General features: G+C 52.9%; 1 protein-coding gene across 6 annotated transcripts in view; it reads left to right on the forward strand.

Annotated features, from left to right (window-relative positions):
- Positions 1–24,791, forward strand: part of GRAMD1B (GRAM domain containing 1B) — a gene marked incomplete at its 5' end in the record, with an annotated part of 165,000 nt that overhangs the window by 107,826 nt on the left and 32,383 nt on the right. For all 6 annotated transcript variants that reach the window (XM_082627161.1, XM_082627156.1, XM_082627155.1 and 3 more), the window contains 2 exons: positions 13,915–14,125; positions 20,986–21,006. In XM_082627161.1, the coding sequence (XP_082483287.1) occupies positions 13,915–14,125; positions 20,986–21,006 (232 nt within the window). The remainder of the gene's footprint in view (positions 1–13,914; positions 14,126–20,985; positions 21,007–24,791) is intronic.

A 24,791-nucleotide genomic window follows, 5' to 3' on the forward strand; every position in this document is an offset into this window, starting at 1 on the left:
TGGAAGAGGAGTGAGATTTATTCTACACCTGACAAGCGGGTAGATAGATATAGGACTTTTGGTGGGAAGCCACAGGAAACAGATTGAGCTTAAAATAAGAAGAGTTGTCCTAAGGTGAAGTGAGTTACATCATCCTTTAATTATCTCTCTGTCACTTGAGGTAGACTCTAAACAAAGATTAGGTGGAGATGTAGGAGAAATGATTTTAAACTTCTAAAAATAGGTTTGAGGCATTAGATTCATTCCACCCAAAGGAATTCTAGCAGGTTTTTGTTTTGTTTTTTTTAATCATAAAGAACTTGCTGATGGTAGCAGAAGATGATCAGAAGGATCAGAAGTGGAAGCCCTGGAATTTTGTACTCTGAGTATATTTTAAATGAGGGTACAGCCTCTCTTGGGTGACATAGGTATCTGCTTGCAACCGGGCAGATTGGCCGACCCCTCTTACAGACCTCTTCGTTCTAAAATTTCTATGATTTTAACATAATGGTTATTCTTCAGCCTGTTTCTGTTTGATCTCTGGCAGAAAGTGAGTCAGAACTGGGTTTGAATCCATAGGTTCTGGAGGGGATGAACCATACACTTGGCTCAAACGGCGAGGTTGGGGAGGAGAGACGGGAGGGAAGGGTGCACCCAATGCTGCTGTTTACCCCCATCCACCTATATGCACCCTGCACACCCCTTAGCCTGCCTGCCTGGCTGGGAACTTTCTCCTGACAGCACGCAGCGGCCTCTGGTGCCTGAGATGGCGTGGCCCTGACGAGAGGGAAAGCTGCTGATGCTGAATTAACTAGGGGTCCAGACTGCCTAGATCTTGCTCCTGGATCCTTTGCCAGATGTAGATCTGGGTGGGTCCCTGTGTCTCAGAGAAGCCGCTGTTCTCAGTAGTTCACGGTGTGTCCTTTATATGCTCTATGTCACCCCCTCTCACGTCTCTGTCTCTGTGGGGGGCTTAAGATATATTCACACTCACTCTTCTTGCATAACGAAAGCTGAAGCTCAGGGAGGAGGGGTTTGCCCCCAGATCATACACAGTGAAGGGGCTGAGTCGGGACTGCCCAGGTCCCTTGACAGGTGTTGAGGGGAACTGTTTGACTGAATCCAAGTAGGTCTTAACCGCAGGGTTAATTACATGTCTGTCTGTCTCATAGACGGTGGGTTCCTTAGAGGTAAAGCCTGTTTCCCTAATGCCTAGAGCATTATCTGGAGCATGTTCTCTTCAGCTGTTTGTTAGATGGATGGATGGATGGACGGACGGATGGATCCTGCACAAGTTCCTTTCAGTTCTAGTAGTAACATTTCTCTTGCGTGGGATGAGGGAGGGGTCCTTGTGGTGCAAACTTAGAAGAAGCTGGACGTTCTATTCAGTTGAACTCCTCCCTGCCTTGTTCTGGTGATTTGTGGCCCCCCAGTGGATTAGAAATCTCCTTCAAGGAAGGGGCTTCCTGGAATAGCTTGGCACCTTTCCACTTTCACAAGGTCCCGTTTTCCTGAGTGTTGAGGCTTCTGAAATACTTCGGGTAGACTGTACTTAGATTTGACTGAGATTGATAGTGAGTCAAGTGTAAAAGTATAAAGACCCTATTGTGTGCCCAGCATGTTTAGTACTGTGTATGTACTCCTTGCGTATCTACAAAGAACCACGACACAGTCGCTGCCCTGTGGGGCCCTCAGGATGAATACGTATCACATGGTAGGAGACACATACTAGGTGTTCAGTAAATGCTTGTTTAATGACATCCAGTCCACAAGGTCAGCTTAACTGTGTAGCTCAGAGAGAGCTGGATGCAGAATGATCACTGAGAATCGTGGAGAAGTAAGGAGCATGGCGCTTAAAATTAAGTCCCTTTGGAGCTGTTCCAACACATGTGGGGCCACCTAATGGGTGCCCTCTCCTAGGAAACCTGAAGTGGGGGTGGGGGGACGTGGCTATTGATAGGGCCTCAAAGAGGAAATTCCTGTGTCCAGTGGGAGGTGAGATTACATGACCACTAAGACCCCTTCCAGACTACAGACTGTCAGAGAGCAGTTCGGTCAACACTGCCTGTGAATCCGGCAGGACTGTTTCCCAAATGTTAGGTGTTTGTCCTGTTGTGAACAAACTCAGAGAAAGGAAATTGTACACCACCAGTAAGTTCCTGTGTTTAATTTCAGCATCTTCAGCTTCATGTTAAGTCTTTATCCTCCTAGCCCTGTGGAAGTGGGGACTAGCTGAAGATGTGAATACCAGCAATTTGTATTCTCATCCCTTGTCTTTGCCTCGTGGACAGGACAGACTTTAGAAACAGGATGCAGTTCCTTAGCTGGAAACTGACTTCCTACTTCTAACCCCCTTTTTCCCTCCATGAGCAAATTATAGGAAGCCCTTTACTTTGGGGATGCACTGTCTAATTAGTTGGGTTTTCTGTCTGTTTGTTTTTAGCTTCCTCCAGTCATCCTAGTAAGCTAGGTTGTGAGCATCCAGTAGGCAAGGAACACAAGTATATAGAAAGATAAAGTGACTTTTCTCAAGGGCACAAAACAGCTCAGTATTTAAACTCAAACATGTACACTTACATCTAGACAAAGTGATCAGGCCAGCAAAGTCTGGAAGTGATGTCACATTTTAGTTTTCACGGATACAGAAGTCAGAACAAGAACCAATGGGCTGTTATAAGAAGGCAGATTTGAGGCAGGCTTAAGAAAGAAATATCTAACAGAGTGGCTGAACAGTGGCTTTAAAATGACTGCATTCCTTTATTCATGCAATACATATCTGTGATCCCCAGTCACTGAGCTAGAGGCACTGGGGAACCACACAATAGACAAGGCCCCGGCCCCCATGGAGTGTTCAATCTAGTGTAAGCAACTCAACAACAAAAAATAAGACTACTTCAGCTCCTGATAAGTGCCGTGAAGGTGGGAAATGGCACGATGTGATAGTGATGGCCTGGAGACAGGGAGGCTGCATTAGATGCCAGGTTGCTTGGGGGAGGTGACATTTGAACTTTGATCTAAAAGTTGAAAAGGAATCAAAATTCAAAACTCTAGAGTGAGAGTTCTGTGGCAGGGGTGAACTTGGTGTGTTGGAGGAACAGAAAGGTCCCAGGAGGCCAGAATAGAGTGAGGGAGAAAGTGGTACAAGAGAAAGTTGAGGAAACAGATCCCTGAGTTTAGATCCCAGGAGCTGGATTGCTAGTCATTAAGTCCATCCCTCCAGAAGGTTAGGACAAGGACACAGGATGGATTTGGTGCGGCCTGTGAACCCTTTGCGCAAAACAGTTCACGTCTGCCTTTGACTTCTGACACTGGTTCTGTAGCGTCATCAGAGTTTTCAAAGGTTATCATCATTTGTTCCTCTTCGAAATGTCCATAGAGATAACTGGAGCCCTGGCTTCTCCCTCAGCTCTGGCAGGACCCAAACAAACTTATTTTGTTTTTGTAGGAAGGAGAAAAAGTGGGTCAGGCTGTTTTGGCATTTCAGGCATGGAGTCTTGGTTCTATTGCGGGCCCTGGTCTCCATGGAAATGAAAAATAGTGTTTGTCATGCCTGTTCCTGGATTGAATTCCAAACTCTAGGCTGAACAGAAGCTGTAGGAAAGCCAGGGAGTGGGGGAGTAGGGTGGATGGAGGCTGCAGCCATTGTGATGCGCGATCTCTCCTTGGCTTGTGTTGGAAAGGCAGACCACCTTTGCCCGCTCTCCAGCCCTGTCTTCACCCATCACCTCTCTGGACCAAGAATGCCAGTAGTAGGGTAACTGATGTTCTTCTGCCTTTCTCCTTGGCCAGACGCTTTCCAGGTACCTTGCCCTTTTATGAATTGCTCAGTTAATAAGTTCATCAACAACTGAAGTCACTGCTAAGACTTTCCCCACAAGTAATTCCTTCCAGGCTTAAGTAGCTCCCTAATGAGAATGTATCTGGTATGTACCTAGAAGGTATTAAATTAGCCAGCTGGCTGCAGATGTTTTGGAGGGGCTCTGCCACCTTTCATTCCCTTTGTAAGATTAAAAAAAAATTAGCTTTCCATAGGTACTTGAACAAGATAGGGAAGGAAGAATGGGTCCGTGGAACTTATTGGCCATAAGAAGTGCCCTGAATTATCTACACAATATCTACAGAGATGGAGACCAATGAGGGACAGAGTGCAGAGGGAGGGTGGGGCCTGGGCCATGTGGACCCTGTGAACCAATGTTTGGATGACCAGTGGCCAGATATATGAGTCTGGAGAATTGTCAGGCTTCCATTTGTAAGGTGTCTCTGCCCATGGTCTGACCTGGCAACAGTTTAGTTCCACCTTCTTGGTTCCAAATTTCAGACAGAACCTTTCCCTGAACACTGTGTATATTTCACCCAAAGTCCCAACTTGGAAAGCCCCCGGGGCATTTCAGCAAGTTACTAGAACAGAAGAGAGGGAGCGAGATGTCCATCTCTGTCTAAATCTTGCTCTTTGAGCAGTGGAGGGAGGCCTGCTCAGTGTCAGGCTCTGCAGTTGCACTCTATGAACTGTGTTAGGAAAGAAAGGCATTATCCCAGGATTCCTCTCCTTCCCTGCCCTTTGCTGAAATGCAACACGATGCTATATCCAGGCCAAAGTGTGGCATGCTGGGACCAGGCTGAGAGAGACCTGCTTTAGCATAAGTTGGGAAGAGAACCTCTATGCCATAAACAAACCAACAAAAAACCCCAGCAGCAACAAAAAGGCATCTCTTCAGAAGCTGTCTGGCCCCTTTCTTCAACCAGGTAATCACAGTTTGACACAAAAAGCACAGTTGGCTTTTTCTCCCTAAGAGAAGGAATTGGACCCAATGGCAGAGTTGTTGCCAGGTTTAGATTCTAAGTGATAGGCTCTCAAAGAGTGAGTTCTATACATGGTCACCAGGAGCTCCTCTTAGGAGGAACAATAGTACATTTTTCCATCCTTTCAAAACCCCACCCCATCCAGTATCCTAAAAAGCATGGGGGGAAAAAGCTACTGAGACTTACACTGCTGAGCTGCCTGTTAACTGCCTGTTAACCCCTTGGTGGACAGTCACATCATCTCCCTGGGCCTGTGCTTCCATCCATAACAGTAAGGGGACTCTGACTCTTTCTCTGCAACAATCATCCCTTGGGGACCTGAGACCTGTGGTTTTATTTTCATGGGTAAAGGGGGCCAAGACCTGGAGCTCCAGGACATCATAACAAGAACTGAAGCAGGCCTGGGAAATTTTTTTTTTCTAAATGACTTGGTATTTTGCTCTCCAAGGAGGCGGGCCCAAGGGGAATTTGGGGCCCAGCTGGGATTTGTGATCTGGGCTATTTTTCCTCCTCTGGTTGGGTCTGCCCTTCCCATCTACCGTGCTGTGGATTTATGGGTACAGAGACGCTAAGTGACAAGCAGGAATACAGAGAGGGATTGAAAAACAACCATCTTCAGGGAATCCTCGTCAGCTCTGAATTTGGAACCAGTTTAGGTGGACAGATCTAATGGAGGCATTTGCAGGAAGCATGTAAATTTCATGCAACTATTATGCAAATACACCTATGGCCATCCTGTCTCAGACGCTGGAACATGTGCTATGGGAAAATTCAAAGTGGAGCTGGCTAATTTGCATGGATATTTGCAGTGCTATTATAAAGAGCTGAGGAGGATTACTGATGAAACTTCAGCATTGGCATGGGGATGGGGGGGCATAGCTAGATAACAGAATAGTCAGCTGTTAGGAATTAGGAAGCGCTCAATATTGGAATCAGCTTTAACTAGATGCTACTAAAGGCAGGGAGGGGAGCGGTGTTTGTAATATGGCTGTGGGCGTGGGATCTAATGATAAGTGTCAGGCTCCTGCACCAAAAGAAGGTGTGCTGAGTCGTAGTATTACCTTGAGAACCACACCTTCAAGCCCAGCAACCCTGGGGTCTCTTCCATCGGCACTTCCTCTGACAAGCTCAACTGACTTTCTGTTACCGCGAGTCCACCCACCCGGCGGACACTGAACAGCTGATGCACTCAAGAGAGTTATAAGCAGGTTTCTGTCATCTGGGGCAGATACGGTCACTGATCCCTTGATCCTTATATGGTTTAGGCCTTGGGAACACTGGTTCTCAAATTTTGGGGTGCATCAGAATGAGCTATGGGTGCTTGTTTAAAATGCGGATTCATAAGACCATCCCCTGGAAATTGTCATTTATTGAGTGGGGGTGGGGCTGGGATTTTGCACTTCAAGAGAGCACCCCGTGTAGATTTGGTCCCCACTATGGGAAGTAATGTTTGGGAGCATTCAAAGCATGTCCATGTAACCCTCTGAGGAAAAAGGGCAAGGATAATTATTCCACTTTTTACAGAGAGGAACAAAAACCTTCTTAATAACAGCAGCTCAGAAATAGTTATTGATCATTCATTACGTATCAGGCACTGCACCGAAGATTTCACTTACGTTATTTCACTTAACACAACAATCCTCTGAGATAGGTATTAGTATCTCTCATTTGTCTGATGAGAAAAATAAGGCTTAGAGGCCGGGGTCACACAGCAAGTGGCAAAGCTGGGACTCAATGCTGAGCCTGCTTACACTGCACACTGGCAATTAATCCTGACCCTGCAGAGCCCAAGCAGGCCTTCAGCAAACAAACGTTTCATTTGAAACTGGCTTTCTAAATTTCTAATTAAATGCTCTTTCTGTTAGGGTGGGGTGCGCTGGAATGTATTAGGTAGTCTTTTAAAAATTACCAGTATGGGGCACTGAAGTTGTGACAGCCGTACGTTTGATCATCCAGGTCATGGCAGAGCTGGACTCAGGGCAAACCATAGAGTGAACATGGTGTCCAGGGGTGGGAAGGAGGGGGTCTGATTGGGAATGAGCCAGGGCCGGAACCCACAGTGGCCTGAGAGCCAGAAAGGAGCCTCTGGGGGTGGGGCGACAGGTACATATCTTGCAATCCCTGGGGCAGAAACAGTTAACTTTGCTGCAAGCAAACAAGTTAACTTAAATGAGGAACACTGGGTAACTTTGCTGCAAGCAAACAAGTTAACTTAAATGAGGAACACTGGGGGGCTTCCCTGGTGGTGCAGTGGTTAAGAATCCACCTGCCAATGCAGGTGACATGGGTTCGAGTCCTGGTCCGGGAAGATCCCACATGCCACGGAGCAACTAAGCCCGCAAGCCACAGCTACTGAGTCCACGTGCCTAGAGCCCGCGAGCCACAACTACTGAGCCCTGCATGCCACAACTACTGAAGCCTGTGCTCCACAGCAAGAGAAGCCACCGCAATGAGAAGCCCGTGCACGGCAACGAAGAGTAGCCCCCGCTCGCCGCAACTAGAGAAAGCCCACGCACAGCAACAAAGACCCGACACAGAGCCAAAGATAAATAAATAAATAAATAAAATTTATTTTTTAAAAAATGAAGAGCACTGGGACACCAGCTGACTATCCTGCTCTGCTCGGGGGTCTGAAACTGTGTGGGTGGCTGATCAGGGAGCTGGCTTGCAGGACTACACGGGCAGAAGGATGGGAACAGAAGGCCAAGCAGACCGGGGCCGTGGCTCCCATGTCTCGAGTGGGGGTGGGAGATGCGGCCAGGAGGGTCGCCACAGAGAGCCCAAGAGCCTTGCTCCTCTTTCCATGTGCCCCTGTTGCTCAGCGACTTCAGCCAGACCTAACTATGGGAAGTAGGATCAAACTGTAGCATGAGGTACTGTGGTCAGACTTAAGGAAGCACTGTTTGTTAGCAAAGTAACCAGGGGAGGAGTGACATAGTCTTTAATGGAGGTTTTAAAATAGGAGAGATGGGGGACTTCCCTGGCGGTCCAGTGGTTAAGACTTCGCCTTCCACTGCAGGGGGTGCGGGTTTGATCCCTGATCGGGAAGCTAAGATCCTACGTGCCTCGTGGCCAAAAAACCCGAAAACATAAAACAGAAGCAACACTGTAACAAATTCAATAAAGACTTTAAAAATGGTCCGTATCGGACTTCCCTGGTGGCGCAGTGGTCAAGAATCTGCCTGCCAATGCAGGGGACACGGGTTCCAGCCCTGGTCTGGGAAGATCCCACATGCCGCGGAGCAACTAAGCCTGTGTGCCACAACTACTGAGCCTGCAGTCTAGAGCCCGCGAGCCACAACTACTGAGCCCGCGTGCCACAACTACTGAAGCCCACGCCTAGAGTCCATGCTCTGCAACAAGAGAAGCCACTGCAATGAGAAGCCCGCGCACCACAGTGAAGAGTAGCCCCTGCTCACCGCAACTAGAGAAAGCCCGCGCGCAGCAACGAAGACCAAACACAGCCAAAAACAAATAAATTTATAAAAAAAAAAAAGGTCCGTATCAAAAAAAAAAAATAGTAATAAAATAAAATAGGAGAGACGGGAAGTGAGTGAATGACCTCTGGGCCCCCTGCCGTGGGTTAAAGGTGTTGGGGGGGTCTCAGCTGACCCGTTACTGGGGAGAGTTGATGAGGACAAGTATCTCTTAAGCATTCGCTCGAGTATGTTATGCTTCAAAACACACAGTTCCTCGTACCGCTCTGTGTACTCCATGCTATTTTAGGCCTTCATACCTTTGTTCACGCTGTTGTTTTGGTTTTTGTGGGTTGTCTTTCTGTTTTTCAGGAACATTCTCTTCCCTCCTACTACCACGGCCTTCACCTGGCTCACTCTGACACATTTTTCAGGACCCAGCTTAAGTCTCAAGGGCCGTATCTTCAAGGAAGCCTTTCTTGACCTCTGACTGAGATTCCTTTCCTCTCTCCTTTCGCACCACTTGTGGCTTATATTAAAGTGAGAGGAATACGTGTCTAGCTCTTCCGGATGATGATGTCCCAAGCACAAGGACCCTTTTGACTCATCAGTATGAACTTGAACGCCTGGTATTATGCCAGGTGCTCAGTAAATGTTTGTGGAACAGAAGTTCCAGATGTGAAGTCCTATCCCCTTGGCCAGGCACTTAACCTTTAACCTCTATTTCTCAGGTTTCTTATATGTGAAGTTAAGAGTTGGCTATGTTAATTCTGAAATATGAAAGGGGGGGGTGTCTTACTCCAATAGCCCTTCCAAAATCCGTGTCTTCCTTTCTTTCTACAGCAAACCTAAGGTCATTTTTAGCTTTAAAATCCAAGGATTTTGAAATATAATGTAATACTATTGTTAATAAGGGTGACAGGATCAGATTAATGGCACACATCATAGAGTTTGTTGGAAAAACAGTGTTACAGGTTATGAAATTCATAAGAATTGGTTTTATTTGCTCAGCAGGACATCCGAATCTGTAGGATGATGGAGTGCCTTTTAAAAGAGTTCTAGGGGGAATTCCCTGGCGGTCCAGTGGTTAGTACTCGGCACTTTTACTGCCGAGGGCTGGGTTCCATCTCTGGTTGGGGAACTAAGATCCCACAAGCCGCACAGCGTGGCCAAAGGAAAAAATAATAAATAAAAAAGCTTCGTAAAAGTAGAAGAGTTTTAGGAATCGAACGAGTCTAGCTGTGATTTTGCCGAGTTAGGACTGTAGTAGCTCCTAACATTTCTTCCTGTTTAGCGAAGGATCAGAGGGGAGGTGGAGCATGGGGTGGGGCGTGAGGACAATACTTGGGCTTAGTCTTGAGTGTGAGTGTTGGGTGGGAAAGACTGACATGACGTGGAAGAGTGAGGGAGCGTGGCAGGGGATCTGTGAATAGGCCTTGATGGCTGAGGCCGAGTGTGTCCTGGGAGGAGTAGCCAAGCCGGAGCTTTCAAAGGCAGCTTGGAGTTGACGGTTGGGGGACTTCTGTACCATAGTTTGGAGTTCAGATTTTATTCCAGGGAGATAGAAGAGCATAGAGGGCTTTAACCAGGGGCAGAGGAGAGCCAAAAATGACCCATTTACTTTTTGTGGAAAGTTCATTTTGACAGTGAAATAGAGAATGGATTGAAGGCTAGAGGCAGAAAGTTGATTCCTTCTTTCTTTCCATCCATTCAGCTCCCCGTCGATCCTGTTCATCTGTCCTGTCTCGTCACCCAGCAAATAAACATTACTGAGCGCTTGGTTCTGGGAACAAGCTCTATAATCAGATAGACCTACGTTTGTTTGATTAGGCCTCTCCAGCCACTTAGCCATGTGTGTGACTCTGGGCAAACTACTTAATATGTCAGTCGTTCAATTTAGCACCTGAAACACAGGACTGGTAATATCCATTAATACTTCACCGGTTGTGGGAAGATTAAATGAGAGAATGCCTTCATAAATGCTTGCCACTGTGCCAGGAATTCATAAGCGCTGCTAAACTTTTAGCTATTTGTATTAATATTAGCAGGTTGGAGGTGCAGATTTGGGAGCTGTCATGATCCTGGGGGTTGTTAAAGCCGTGGGTGTGCACTAGAATGAGACTCGCTTCAGGCGTTAGCTGAGCTCATACTACTTACAGAGCGTCCCGTTGAGCAGGGAGGGAGGCTCAGAGGTGTGCGCCCAGGAACGTGCAGGTCTTCACTTTAACACCAGTGAAGTGTTAAACACCAAAGTGTTAAATGCTTTGGTCAGTTCAGTGGTGGAGATTTACAAAAGCTTTTTGGAGAAGGTGGGGTTTGAAATGGGTCTTAAAGGATGAACAGGACTCCACTGGGTACATATGAAGGGAGAGAGCGCTTCACGCACAAGTGGTGAGCCGTTGGGGAGGTAGGGGGCGGGGGAAGAAGAATGTGTATTAAGAAAACCAGGGGCGGGCTTCCCTGGTGGCGCAGTGGTTGAGAGTCCGCCTGCCGATGCAGGGGACACGGGTTTGTGCCCCGGTCCGGGAAGATCCCACATGCCGCAGAGCGGCTGGGCCCGTGAGCCATGGCCGCTGGGCCTGCGCGTCCGGAGCCTGTGCTCCGCAACGGGAAAGGCCACAACGGTGAGAGGCCCACGTACCGCAAAAAAAAAAAGAAAAAAAAAGAAAAAAAAAGAAGAAAACCAGGGGAAGATAAGTAGGATGAGAAGATGGGCACCCTTTGAGCGAATACAAGGAGAAAGTATTGAGATCTAAGGAAGTGTCAAATTATTTTCAGTAGAGAGCTTTGAATTCTATTCTGAGGATTTTGGACTTTAATAGGAATGCTAGTAGGGGGCAGAAAGATAGTATCAGGCTTTTATTTAGAAAGATTCAAGGACAAAGGTGTGAATGGGCACGAAAGAGGAAAGGAGAGGAGAAAACTACTTAGAAGTTATTAGAAAAGTCTAGGCCGGAGGCATTGAGAGCTTGAACTCCAGCCCTGGGGGTGGAAGGGAAGGATGGGTTATGGGAGCTTTAGGGAAATGGAATTAATGGGATTCAGTGGCTCACTTTTTGTGGGGTGAGATGCAAGAGATGGGCTTGCAGCTTGAGAGACTAGGAAATGAAGATGCCATCGAGGGTGGGCGGTAGTGGGAGGCGGCTTGGGAGGAAAGACGGCAAGCTCAGTTTTGAGCATCTGAGGTGCTTGTGAGACATCTCTTTGGAGGAAATGTCACGGTGGCAACAGGTTGCTGGGCGGAAGCTCTACCTCTGCTTCCAGGCATAGTTGAAGTCATGGAAAACAGGAAGTGGCTCAGGTGGTGAAGGACCCACCTTTGGGGAAGGACTACATTTCAGGTGGAGGAGCAAGGGAGGAGCCAGCTGCTGAGACAGGCAGAGGAATAGAAGAGAGAGGTGTGCGTCCTCAGGGAGGAGGGGAGAGATTTTCAAGAGCGACACAAATCAACAGCCTTGTAAGCCCAGAGAGTTAAATGGCACGTGATAGTATAAGTTGTCTGTTGACTGAAGTGCTGAAAGCAGAGTTTTTGGTACCCGTCGGGTGGCATATGGAGGGTCCGCTGATGTGGGGTCACTAGGGGGGGAGGACATCTCCTAGACACGTCGACCACGAGCGCCCGAGATTCATGTGGTTTTGGATAGTTGGGGTGAGTTTCCTCCCGGTTGGAGTTTTTTGCCTACCCCTTGCTCGAATCTTTCCTCAACAGGCAGTTTTCTCAGGGATTCAGAGTTTGAGGAAGGATAAAGGGAGCTCCTTTCTACTCCTGGGTCTGGAATCACCATGCGTGAGGATGTCCCGTATCTCGGGAAAAGACAGGAGCGCAGCTGTGGGTTCGCGTGTCCGAGACGGGCGTGCACGTGGTGTCATCCGCACTCTCGCTCTCGCTTCTCTGAGCAAACTCGTTGAGGTGAGGGGCAGAGGTCCTGGCTGTTCTTCCGGTGAAGCAGTGCCAGGAGCCAGTTTCAGCCCTGGAGTGTTTGGCCGTGGGTTGCGATTGGCCCGAGGGGGGGGGGGCTGCCCCCAGAGAGGTGAGCGCCTGATTCTGCTCCTCGGACCACCCCGAGGCCCCCAGCCCCCACCCCAGGACGGGTCCCAGGAGCCACTTGCTGCTATTCTAAGGCCCAGCTCTTCCAACCGAGGGAGAAGAACGTAATTTCCTTTGTCCAGGGTTTGGCTGGAGATGGTAGTGGATGAGTTCAGAAGTCGGAGAGGATGAGGATGTTGGCGGTGGGGTGAGAACTTGAAGAGCGGCTTTCTGAATCACAGTGGTTGTTGGTATTATAACTGAGTTTCCAAATTCAAATCCTGTTTGGGGATAAAGCAAAACATTCGGCCTTACTGTCCCCGTACGCCCTCTGGTCACATTTGCCTTCCTTTATTCTGGTCTCCTTTTGTTTCTTCTCTCCATCCGTTTCCTTCCAAAAGTCAGAGCCCTGCCCTCGGCCCGCTGCTGCCCTCCTCCCGCACTTGCTGGTTTGGGCCTTTGGGCTTCCTTCCTTTTCTCTCTGCCAAGGATCCCCAGGTGGAAGGTTCTGCTGCAAGGGGCGTGGTTTGCATTGCAGATGGGTCCAATGGGACATCTGAGGTTGCAGCTGGATCTTCATGCAAATGGCAGCGTTCCCTGCCCTGCACTCCACTCGCTGAGGGAAGGCGGGGATGCAGCTTCCCAGGGTGCTTCCTGGGGCCCTGACTGCCTCGCATCCATCTGGCTGTGCCCAGAGCCCCGAGCCTGCTCTGACTACCCTGTGCCAGGCCTTGGGCTTTTCCCCCCCTCCCCTCGTGCTGCTTTGACTGTCCAGTCTCACGTGGGCTTTCCTTCCCGTTTCCCGTCTCTTTCCTCCATAACCTGTCCTTCCCCCGTCTCTTTCCTTCCTCCATTCTCTCAGAGCAAAGCAAACACCTGTTAGAACTTCACTGCACTTAATTTTCCTCTCCTCTTCCTTTCTTCATCTCCTCTAGTCCATTAAGAACACAAGCTAAATATTTACACAGTTTTTAAGCCTTGACGTGAGGGGATTTGGTACGGCGGGATGTACAAGGTACCTTCTGCAGGTGAATTCTAAGCCCTCTGTGATCAGAGGACACTTGATTCTCTTTGCCATGCACTGGTCTTCATTTTGAAGATAGGAATTATGGCACTTGTCACTACTACCTTGGTGGAATGATTTAAGGACCCAGTGAAATAATATGTTGTGAATGCTTTGGAAAGTGGGATTCTTTTTGTTATTTTTATGGGCAAATATCTCCAAAACCAAGCGTAGACACTGGATTTTGCAGCGTGTGTATAAAATGAGCTGATAATACTGATAGGACCTCTGACGAGCCTTCCAGATCGTAACCTCCGTGTTCCCTAGACAGTGCTTGGCATCTAATGGGGGGGCGGGGTGTCCTAACTGTATCTGATGGGTGGATGGACAGACAGATGGTCGGATGGATGGCTGGGTGAACGAATCTCTCCATGTCTAATTGCCCTACTTACCCCTTCCTATTGCTATTTCCATTTCACGTGGACACCACCGCCCCCTCCTGGCCAGCAGCAGTATTATGGTGCAGCAAGTCCATAGCTGGGCCCTTTGCTCCCTATTTCTCCCCAGCCCCGAACCCTGGCTCCCCGAGCTGGCTCGTTGGGACCCGTCTTTGGCCTTCAGTCACTGACTGCTTGTCTCTCCTCCCCGCCCCTCTCCACCCCGCCCCCTCTCTCCGTCTGCCTCTGCAGCACTGCCGGTAACTCGAACCGCAGCACGCCGGCCTGCTCCCCCATCCTCCGGAAGCGGTCTCGCTCGCCACCCCCTCAGAACCCGGACGGAGACAGCATGGTGGAGAAGGGCTCAGACCACTCCTCGGACAAGTCCCCGTCCACGCCGGAGCAGGGCGTGCAGCGCAGCTGCCCCTCGCAGTCCGGCCGCAGCGGTGGTAAGAACTCCAAGGTGAGCCGGACCCCGCCGGGGACTCTGTCCTTGCTCGTTAGCCGGCTGCAGGGAAGCTGGCACCGGGGGGGACGGTGAGGCAGAGAACCCCATCATCATCCAGGGACCTGATGTGATTGGCCGGCCCCTAGTGTCCCAGAGATAGCCTCGATTCAGTGAGGCGAGGCGGGGCCGGCAGGGGAGAGAGACCCTAGTTAAATTTTATCATCTCAGCTAAGCACTCCGAGAGGGCCCCGGGAGCTGGAAAAATGACTCCGCAATGACCGTTATCTCTCTTTAGGGGCTAGGGAGCCTCACGGGCCTTGAGACTTGGAGGAGAGGTGCTCTGGGGGTCAGGAGGGGTCATCTGTTTAGCCCTGCTCCCTTTTCCGAATTTGGGGTAGAAGGGAACGTTATTTGGGACAACTGTAGTGCCAGGAAGGGAGTCCTCAGGGAAGGTTGCGGAATGCCGTTTTCACCTCCGCCCTGGCCACCACCCTGCCCGACCTTTGGTAATAACCTACTTGGTACTCATCCGGCCAAGAGGACGGTGACGGGGCTCTCCATCCCTCCCAAGTGTGTCAGAGTTGCCACCTGAGCCCTGGGCCTTTGCCTAAGGAGGGGCATAAAATAAGCCCCGGGGGACCTGGGCTACTTATGGTCCCCAGAGACTTTCTTCTCCCCCACCCCCTTAGTCCTTTGGGAAGCAGGAGATGTCTTTGCCTAGATGCTCCTTCAAAAGCTTCTCTTACCTGCTGGACTCACAGTCCCTGGGGAGGGGAGGGGACCCCGGGAGGCTCGGGAGCTGGCTTCCCACCTGAATTTGTCGTTTGATTTCTTGTTCTTCCTCTTCTCCCCCCCCATCTCCCAAATACCTTCTTTGCATGCATGGTCTTAGTCTCACAAGCGCCTCTCAAAAGTAAGCCATCTTTTGTCTCTGTCTTTGGTCTCCCCTCCGGTGTTGAATTGTCTGTAGTGCTCCGCATCCCTCCCTCTTCCCTCGCCCATCTTGGCCCATGCGTCTTGCTTGGCCCCTTTCCCAGAAGGGCCGGCCCCACTGCCCCTGGCAGGCTGGCTGAGGTCACTGAGCGGACCATTCCCACTGCACCCGGAGTCGGAGACCAGACCCGCCCCCCACCCCCGTGTCTCTGCCTGCGCCCCAAACACTGCCTCGGCTGGGCGTCTGTTCCCTACTTTCCTGGTGCCGTCTAGAAGCAGAGTCCTGCCAGGGCTTAGTTTCATTCCTCTGGGGAAGGGAGCCCCCCCCCACCCCGTGATCTGGTGGGGCTGCAGGTCCTGATACCCCCTTGTACCTGCTCTGGTGGGCGATACCTGATTCCCCAGGCGAGCTGATTGAGGGTCACGAATTCCCTTACACGAGTTCCCTGGTGCAGTAGAGCGACCCCAGGAGCTCACCCTGGCCGGCTCCTTCCTCCGCTTGCCCGCTGAGAGCTGCTCAGCCTGAATGCCCCTTAATGCTTCCACCCACCATCCAGCCTGGGGCTCCTGGTATTCTTAGGATCCTGGCTGGTGATCAGAGGAGAAGTCTTCTCTCAGAGGGCGTGGCACCAGCCCCAGGAGGTCGTGGAAGTTGAGAGTTGTCCCTGCTCAGGCCCTGCACGGATGCAACCAGGTCAGGGAGCCCGTGCCAGAGTTTGCCCAGGACCCCAGGATTTCAAAGGCCTGAGGAGAACTTGGAGGGAATGGAGGGTGAATAATAGGTGTTTTACAACAGCGGGGCTCAGGAAATGATACCCACGGGGGAAGGGGGTGGCTACAGCCTGAAGAAGAGAGAGCTGAGGGATGACTTAGTCATAGCCTCAAGCCTCTGTAAGGGCTTTGGGGAGGAGCAGGGTTCAACAGCTGTTCTGGTTACTGAGGGATGAACCAGTGGCTACAGGGCTAATCCTACAGTCTGTGACCTTCAGGCTAAAAACTCATCTTAGCTCTGAGGATTTTAAACCACCAGCTGCTGGCTGTGGGCAGGGCAGGAGGAACTCTGCCTGCCCCGAGGAGGCCCCCAGGAGTCCCCTGTGGGTTCGGGGGGCTCGGCAGGTGCAGGCCTTTTGGGGACGGGGTTTGGAGGTGACCTCCGTCAGCCCCTCCTGAGCCCCTCACGCCTCTGGCTGGGGAGAGGGCAGATGCAGCGGGACAGGACATCCAGTTATTCCATTTCTCAGCCTCTGCCCACAGTGTTTACACACTTTTCCATCCTAAGGTCAAGCTCTAAGCTTCCTTACCCTCTTACCCCTGTGCCTAGCAAGGCACTCAGTGAGCAGAGAGCAATACTTATTTATGGTCGGCAGCACTTAAATCAGCACTTAACGGAGCGCCTCTTTGGGTCAGGTGATGGGTTGAGGGGAGTAGCCAATGATGAGGATTTTTAAAAACTCCTCAATGGTAGGTCTTCCTTAAGAAAGGGGTATGAAGACCAGGTTCCCACCCCCAGGCAGCGTCTAGTCTGGGAAGGGAGATAAGAAACACAGATTATCCTGATTATTTGTGCCCAGATTATCCACAAACCTAACCTGACCTTCAGAACCACATGAGTAGCTGGGATGCTCAATGAAGTCGGAGGCAGGAGAGCTCCCGTCTGAGGCGGGGAGCGGGTGCAGGGAACCAGGCTGGAACTCCCAGCGGGATTGTGGAGGGGCAGAACAAGACATCAGGAAGAGACCAAGAGCTGAGCGAGAGCCCAGAGTGCACCTCAGCCCCTTTCCTGAGAGCTGAAGAGGGAGGTGACTGGTGGGGTCCAGGTTTTCTTTCCCCGCGAAGAGCGTGGGTGAGGCGGTGCCTGAACCCATCAGCCACAGACCGAGGTCCCATCCTCTCCCCAGCTGTGACCATCGTCACCGACCGACAGCACAGCAGTTAACAAGGACTGACTTGTGGCGGGGAGGGAGGCCTGACACCCCAGGCGGACGTGGTGGCAGCCGTGGTTGGTCTGGGAAGTGTGCGTGCGGGACAGAGAAGACACACGAGGACCAGTGTAGGAATGAGGCTCTGCGCGGTCAGGGCCCGGAGCAGGGAGCGAGGGAAAGCTGCAGGGGTGAGGTGAGGAGAGGGAAGGGGGTCTTGTGGTGGGGATACCCCTCCCCCGGTGGAGCCTTTTCTCAGGTTGACCGAATGCAACCACAGCGAGGGGTCTGGTGGCCAGAGCTCCTGCCACTATTCTCACAGCCAGGCCATCTTGCTCCCTGCGTCCTGTGCACTAGAGGAGGTGACCTCCTATTTTTCAGGCCACTTCTCCCTGAAGCCGGGCCTCGCTCACAGTGTCTGCCTGCCCTTCTCTTGCGCCCCCATTTCCTCGTGTGTTAGTACACTGAGGTTGGACGAGGTAGCCGGCGAGGGCCCGCTCCTGTGACTCTGCAGCTGTCCTGCTGAGGCGGGCCCTGCCCGGGGCAGCCCTGCCCAGAGCCCTGGGCTAGACGTCAAGGCCCAGGTCTATTCCAGGACCCCTTAGTTTGTGCCACCGCCCAGCTTCCGCTCTGTAGTGCTGGCTTGTGGCCGCCAGGGGGAGCCCGCAGCCGTTTCCTGCTCCGCCAGCTCCGGAACCGGGCGCTGCGGTGCCGGGAGCCCATTGTGCCTCCCCGCGCTGGGTGTGCGGTGTCGCGGGCTCTGTGGCTCTGGCACGCCTTTTCCCCTTTGACTCTGTCCCTGTTGTTCAATCCTAATTTTTGTGGTTTCCTTTCCAGTATGACAGACTTAACCTGATCAAAGTAAGAAATTGTTCTTTCCCCCCAACTCCTCTAACTAGTGCTCCTCCGTCCCTCCTCTGCCCACACCCCGTCCTCCAGACTCCCGGGCCTTTGCACTGGGGGGATGTGTAAAGAACTTGTCTGTTTCCAGGGGCCTTGGAGTCCCTGAGGTGCTCGCTCCCCAGACCTCTGACGAGGAGTTTAGAAACCTGCTCAGCTCAGCCCTGTCCCAGCAGCTCTGCCTTCTGGCGGTTTTCCTGACTTCGCCCTCCCGCTTTGCCCAGATCCACTTATCACCTGTCAGAAAGCCCTCGCCCCACTCCCTCGTTCTGTTCTTCCCTTGCCTCTGGCCCTCTGTGCACAGGAGGACATTTTCGAGAACCCACCGGGGCAGAGACTTCATGCGTGCCACTGGACACCCCTCTCACCCTCCGGGGCCACCGCTCCCTGCCCTGTGAGCTGGGCCCTCCCGGTCCAGCAGCTCCTCCAGGACTCAGTCCTGGAAAGCAGAGCCATGGAGATCAAACTGAGTTTAGGGAGACTCACACCCACATGGCTGTTCCCAGGGGCTGCCGTGGATTTGGCCGGAGGGGTGGACACCCTCAGTGGTGATGGGTAACAAGCTGCCCACAGAGCGCTGGATCGGGGCAGAGTCTCAGGCTGAGGGACAGAAGTCCTCCCCGCTCTGTGTGTCTGACGTTGCAGTACTTGTGAACACGCATTTACACAAGCAAGTAACACACACAAAGGTATCACACAGCTAGTGAGAGGTGGGCCCAGGTTCCCTGGTGCAGGCTCTTTGTCACTCTGAAGCTCTTTTTCCAAACAGATTCAGAAGGGCCATGCATCTGTGGGGCAGTGCACGAAACTCTCCTTCTTCCATTCACCCGAGTTGGGGGGCGGGGCCTAAGTAAAGGATCAAATTCCTGCTGCCCCCTTTCCTCCGAGGGTCTCACGTGGAGGCCAGGACGGTGAGGTGAGCAGCTGGGGGCGGGTACAGAGAGTTTTCTCAGCCGTGAAGCAGGTGTCTGATGACCTGGCTTTGGTTTGATGAAACGCAGGCAAACTGCGGGCGCTTGAGGCTGGCAGCTTCTAGAGCGTGCTTTCCCACTATTGAGAGAGGTGTTTTCATGGATACCTGCACAGCCTCGTGCCCTGTGATCTCAGAATGAGGACCCAAGAATTAAGATGTTCTAAGGTGCAGGGTAGAGTCCGATGCAGCCTCCTTGCCCCATCCACTGTCCTCCAGAATGGCTAGAGGCTAATTTTCAGTCCACGATTCCCATTCTCCCTCAGTGGTGGAATAGTTGGCTTTGAATATTTGGATTTGGCCCCTTACCTGCTAGGCCCTCTGGATTGGAGGAGAAGATGAGGCTGTGGTGGGAATATGTGATGTGCTGTGGTGGGCTGTGGTGACAGCCTTTGTTGGGAAACGACCAAGGAGAGCATCTTACAGAGGAGGATTGAGCGCCTGCCTTGCCATGTGCCCCCTGGCCAGTGAGATAGGGTGTGAGGTAGAAACAAAGCCACTCAGAGGCGGCGCCACCCATGCCTGCCCAGAGTGAAGGTGAAGGTCTCTACAGAGTTCTTCCGGTGGGATGGGAGAGCCAACGAGGGGGGCGATCGCACACCCAGGCCTTCACCACTGCAGTCACCCTCACCCTCCGCCCCCCCCCGCCTCTCCAGACACCGCACAGCAGACCTCCTGAGACCACGCCTGCCTTCTTCCCTTAGGAGTAGGGACCCTGTAAGACCAGGTGGGCGGGATAAAGGTTGCTAAGTGTGCCCACGATCCACACCTCTGCGTGTGCAGCCATAGCTCGGAGAGCCTGCCATTGGGTTCCAGACCACCCCAGTGAAGCACATGTTACAATAAAGCAAGTCACGTGGACATTTTGATTTCCCAGTGCATATGAAAGTTATGTTTACACTGTACTGTAGTCTGTCGAGTATACAATAGCATTATGTCTAAAAAAAGCAGTGTACACTTAAATTATAATTAACAATACAATTTTAAATTAACTGAAAAATAATGAATGCTCTTGGGAAAATGGTGTCAATGGACTTGCTTGACACACGATTGCCACAAACCTTCGGTTTGTAAAAAATGCAATATCTGTGAAGCGTAGTAAAATGAGGTGTGCCTATAATTAAGACGTGGACCCGTAGGCAAAGCTTCCTTCTACCCAGTGATTCTCCTCCTGAATTATACACCCTTGGCAAGCATTTTAAAACTGAAAATACCCCAGCCCCAGTCTACCCAATCTAAACCTGTTGGGTCAGCCCCTGAAGGGATGGGGCAGGGGTGTGCATGTGCGTGTGTGTGTGTGTGTGTGTGTGTGTCTGTCTCTATCTGCTTGTCTTTCTGTCTGTCTTCCAAGTGGGATGTGTATGTATAAAGGACTCCTGGCCAGTGAGATGGGAGATAGACTAGGCCATCCCTCCTCTTAGCCATCCCTCCTCTTTCCCTGAAAAACTTTGTTACCTTGGCTCAGGGCTGGGAATGGAGAGCACCTGAATTCTGGAGTCGGGACGGACCAGGGTTCGTTGGTATTGAATTTTAACCCCATGGAGTCGGGAAGGACCTTTAGCAATTATGTGCTTCAGCCTTGCTCCCCACACACAGCCCCCAACCACTCCTTGGCCGCTGTCACTTACGTGATCAGCCAGTTGGGCAGAAGGAGGAATTTACTGAGTTGGAGGGAAGTTTCTAGGCAGTCCCTTGACCCCCCGACACCAGAGGGTCCCACCCTGCCTTGCAGGGGGGCCGACTTGGGTGGACGGCTCTGTTGGTCTCCGTGGGTACTTTGCTTCTGATCAGGGCCCATTGGGGCCTGGGTCTCGGATGCCTGCAGTGCATTCCTCGCCCCCATCAGAAGAACCTTGTGATGGGGTCTGCTCCCTTCCGGCCGAGCTCTAGCTGGTGCTGCGCTGCCTGCCATCCCAGCCGCGGGGGCTTCCAGCATGGACCGCTCCCTGGGCCTCCTTTCGGGAGCTGTCTTGAGAAAGGAGGACCCCCACCCCGAGCAACAACACGGGGAGCCTTCAGCTGCCTTGGGATTCCTCCTCCCCGCCCGCCCTCCGCTGTCTGTGTAACCTTCCCTCTGGAGCCAGGAATGCTCTGGCCATTCCCACCGTCTCTCCCTGACTAACGTTGCTTCTCTTTTACTTTGTTTTTTTCAGAAAAGCCAGAGTTGGTATAATGTAAGTATCCCTTTTCTCTGCTTGTTGGGTTCGTGTAAGGCCGGTGGGGGGTGGCTGTGCTCGGGGGATGGAAGCATGGGGGGCGCAGCGTGGCTTCCCTGTGGGCTCGGGCAAACTTAGGGGCCTAGAAAGGTGGGCTTTTCCCCTGACCAGACCCCCTCCCTCAAAAACCAGACACCATGGTTCTCTTCTGTAGCAGGACAGGACTGCTGGTGAGGGAGTGTTCGATTCCCAGAGACCAAGCAGGGACGGGCTGCCTCGTACCCCGCCCTAGAATCCCCGACAAGGGCCCTCCAGCCCTGACGGACGAGACCGGGCTGGGGAGGCATCCCAAGGCCAGACAGAACTCTGGGACGGGACAATCCTGGGGCCTAAACTTAGGGCCGAGGTTTCCTCCCCTTAACCAAGACATTTTGGGGAAAAAGCAGCCAGACAAGTTGCCCATTTGTAGCGAGGCTGTCTCATGTAATGGAATGTGACTTCTCCCCTGGGTCCCCTCAGTAGCCCCACGGGCACACTCCTCCCAGAACACATCCCTGGCTCTGGGGTCGTCCCTGCGGTGTCCAGCCAGGCGCTCCTACATGGAAGCCGATCGTGGAGTAAGCGGTCCCTGCAGAGGCCACATCCTCTGGGTCACAGAGCTGGGGCCACAGGGTTTTGAACTTTTCCCGTGAAGAGCAGCTGGCTGAAGTCTCAGCGGCCTGCCCGGTCATGCTCCCACTTCTGCGGCTGCACAGTGGACGGACGGGCAGCCGTGGCCCAGTCTCAGGTCACTGTCTTTCATCCCTGAGCTTGCTGTTGCCCGTGCTTGACCCTGATGGTCACGTGGACGCATCCTCCCCCCTCCCCTAACACCAGGCCCTGCTGCAGCAGGTCGCGTGGACTTGGAGAAGGTGCCGGAGCGGGCGCCTGGGAGACGGCTGTTGAGGGCGCTCTGGCGAGGGGGAGCGGCAGGAGGAGTGGGGGAGGGGCTTGGCTTTAACGCAGGGACTTGGGCCGGAATCGCTCTGTGGAGGGTGCTTTCCCACAGGGCTCAGCGGTTCCCCACAGTCAAGCACATGTCTGTCAGCCCCGTGGCTTCCCACCTCCTGCTGCTCAGGGGACCAAGCAGAGGTAGGGTTGATGGATCCTAGCCTTAGCCTCACCCAGCACAGGCAAGGCAGAGGTTGGTGGGCTGTGCCGGCAGGAGGGGAGTTGAGGGCTTAGGTGGCCTGTGGGTGGGAGAAGCCGGACTTCAGCCCCTCAGCCCACCTCGGACCCACAGTGGTCTTCACCGGGGCTTGTGGCCTCCCCGTGGCTTAGAGCTGACCACCTGGAGGGGAGAGGAGCTCCTTCTGTGTGGGAGGACGTAGAGGGGATGGAGAATGCTTTCCTGGGAGTGGGTGGGGCCTCCAGCGTCCTTTCCGTCACGAAATCCTCCACCCTCCCGAGGGGTACTGTAAAATCAGTGCCTCAAAGGGGAACAGGGAACACGTGGCTGCAGACCCAGGGGACAATTAAATCGACCAGATTTGGACGGGCAGGTCCTCATCCTTGCTGCTTGTCTCCACCCTCTCCCTCTTATCTACTCCTTTCTCTCCTTTCCTCTTTCCAGCAAGCTTTTCTGTTCCGTCTCAAGTTTCCTTCCCTTGAATCCTTGCCTACCCTTTCCTCGCTGACTCCCCCATTTTCTTTTCTCCACCTCCGTTTGCCGCTCTCCTTTCTAACTTTCCTTCTCCAGGCTGGCTTTCTCTCCCTCTCTGGTTCTAGCAGGTTTACTGCCCCCCACCCCCACCCCACTTTTCCCCTCCTTTCACTCCTAATTTCTCCCTCAGCCCCACAGAGGAGAACTGGCTTCTGAGCCCTCAGGAGAGCAACAGGCTAGAAATAGATGCCGCCGCTTGGCTGGACGGTGGTGGTAGGCCAGCTGCCACATGGGGCCAGAGGTCAGGCGTTCTGATGGCAGATAAGTGACAGAGGAGCCCGGCGTGGCCGAGCGCTGCTTCCTGGTGGATTCCACCTGCAGCGGTGACGTGCTGGAACAGCCCGCCCTCACTCGCTCCGTAAATCTCCTTATATAGTCGTCCTCCAGAGCCCACCCGGTTCCCAGGCCTTTCCTGCCCTCACCCTCCATTAATCCTAGGCTGTCTCCCTTCACCCTCCACCCCTCACCCCAGATGGATTCCAGAGACGCTGACTCTCCACCCAGCACAAATCATTAACTCACAGAGGCCAAGTGCACAAGGGGCTCTGCTGAGCAGCGTTCAGAGATCCCCTCCCGGCCTCCCGCTCTCACACTGGCGCTTCTTCTGGAAGCTCAGCCATACCAGACATGGGGCCCATCCACAAATGTGTTCCTGCTTCCCCTGCTCCCCGATTCAGGGTTGCCAGGCACACGTGGCCCCTTGTGTCTGCCACCCGGCCCCGGGGTGCTGCCTTCTTCCTGGTCCTGCCGGACTTCCACTGTGGACATCCTGACTTGTGGTCGGGACAGGGAGCAGAATGGACCAGCGTGGCGGAGGGAGAGAAAAATGGCGGGTGGGCACCAGGAGGCAGTGGAAGAAGCTGAGCAGATGGGAGGGAAGCTGGGAGGCGAAGGGGTCTCCAGCCGGCCTGAGCCACAGATGTCAGGGGCTGTGTCTAGTGCATCTCGGCATTTTTTTAAATGTGTTTTCGCATCCGGAGGGTCATCAGCTGCCACAGTGGGTAGAGCTCTAGAGAGGCCAGCTTCAAGCAACACTGGGACCCCCCCCCACACCTCTTCCAAGTAAAACCCTGCTCTCGTCCTGAGGCTGATGCCCCAGCTCTGGGCTGGTCCACCCCTGGGTGTCTGTGGAGGAAGCAAGATGCTGCGTGTTCACACAAGTGGCACCCACAGGAATGCCCACTCTGATGGTACCAGTGCGCTTCTCTGTGGGCACTGCCTGAGCGTGGCTGTGCTCCTAGGCTGGATGCTCTGGCTCCGCTGGGAAGCCAGGTCCTGGGAGTTTCCCTGCCTGAGCTCAGAACCACCTGAGTCCGTGCACACGGGCGTGCGGTGCCCCCGTCCTGTAGGGCCTGCGCTCCTGTGGTATGCTGTGTGTGTGTGTCAGCGCTCGTGTGCAGAGGCCCCATCAGGAAACTTCAGTTCATCGCCCGCACTCCCCAGCACTGCCTGGCCTAGTCCGTTCCTGGTTTCTCAGGAGGCCCTTGCCCCGCCCCTGTTGCTGTGACCTGGTTCTCTGTTTTCCCTTGACCTGCTCGGTCCTCCTACCTCACCACTGCGTTGGCCTAGGGGGTTGGACTTTGACCACCAGGAAGGCTACCCCGTGTCTCCTTCTCAGCTCCGTGACAGCCCTCTCTGATCCCTCTCCTGACACGGCTGGTGGCTCTCCAGCTATTCTGCTGCCTGAGGCTCCATCACTGGCACTGGACATCCTTCCGATAAGCAAAGGCTCTGTCGTCCCCAGCCCTAGGGACAGTTAGAAATGCCTGGCCGGATTCAGGACAGGGAGGGTCAGCACAGGCTTGCCGACTGTTGCGAGAACATCTCAGGCCCACTGGGGTAGCCTGGCTCTGATGTGAGAGGAAGCCCCCCCCCACAACCCCGCCCTGTCCCTCCCCAGCCTCCCCCTCCACCTGCCTCTCTTCTGCATTTTACTTTTACCTATTTAGCCAGGGAGGAACTGTCACCATGATGACAAGCCATTTTGGCCTTTATAAAGCGTGGGTCCCACGGAGGGAGGTGGCTGGACCCCAGGGACACATGGAAGGACTGAGGCAAGAGCCTCTGGTCTCCAGCCAGGGATATTCAGGTCAAGAGTGGG

This window comes from Mesoplodon mirus (genome assembly GCF_964341445.2).
Source record: "Mesoplodon mirus genome assembly, chromosome: 7".
Classification (NCBI taxonomy): domain Eukaryota; kingdom Metazoa; phylum Chordata; class Mammalia; order Artiodactyla; family Ziphiidae; genus Mesoplodon; species Mesoplodon mirus.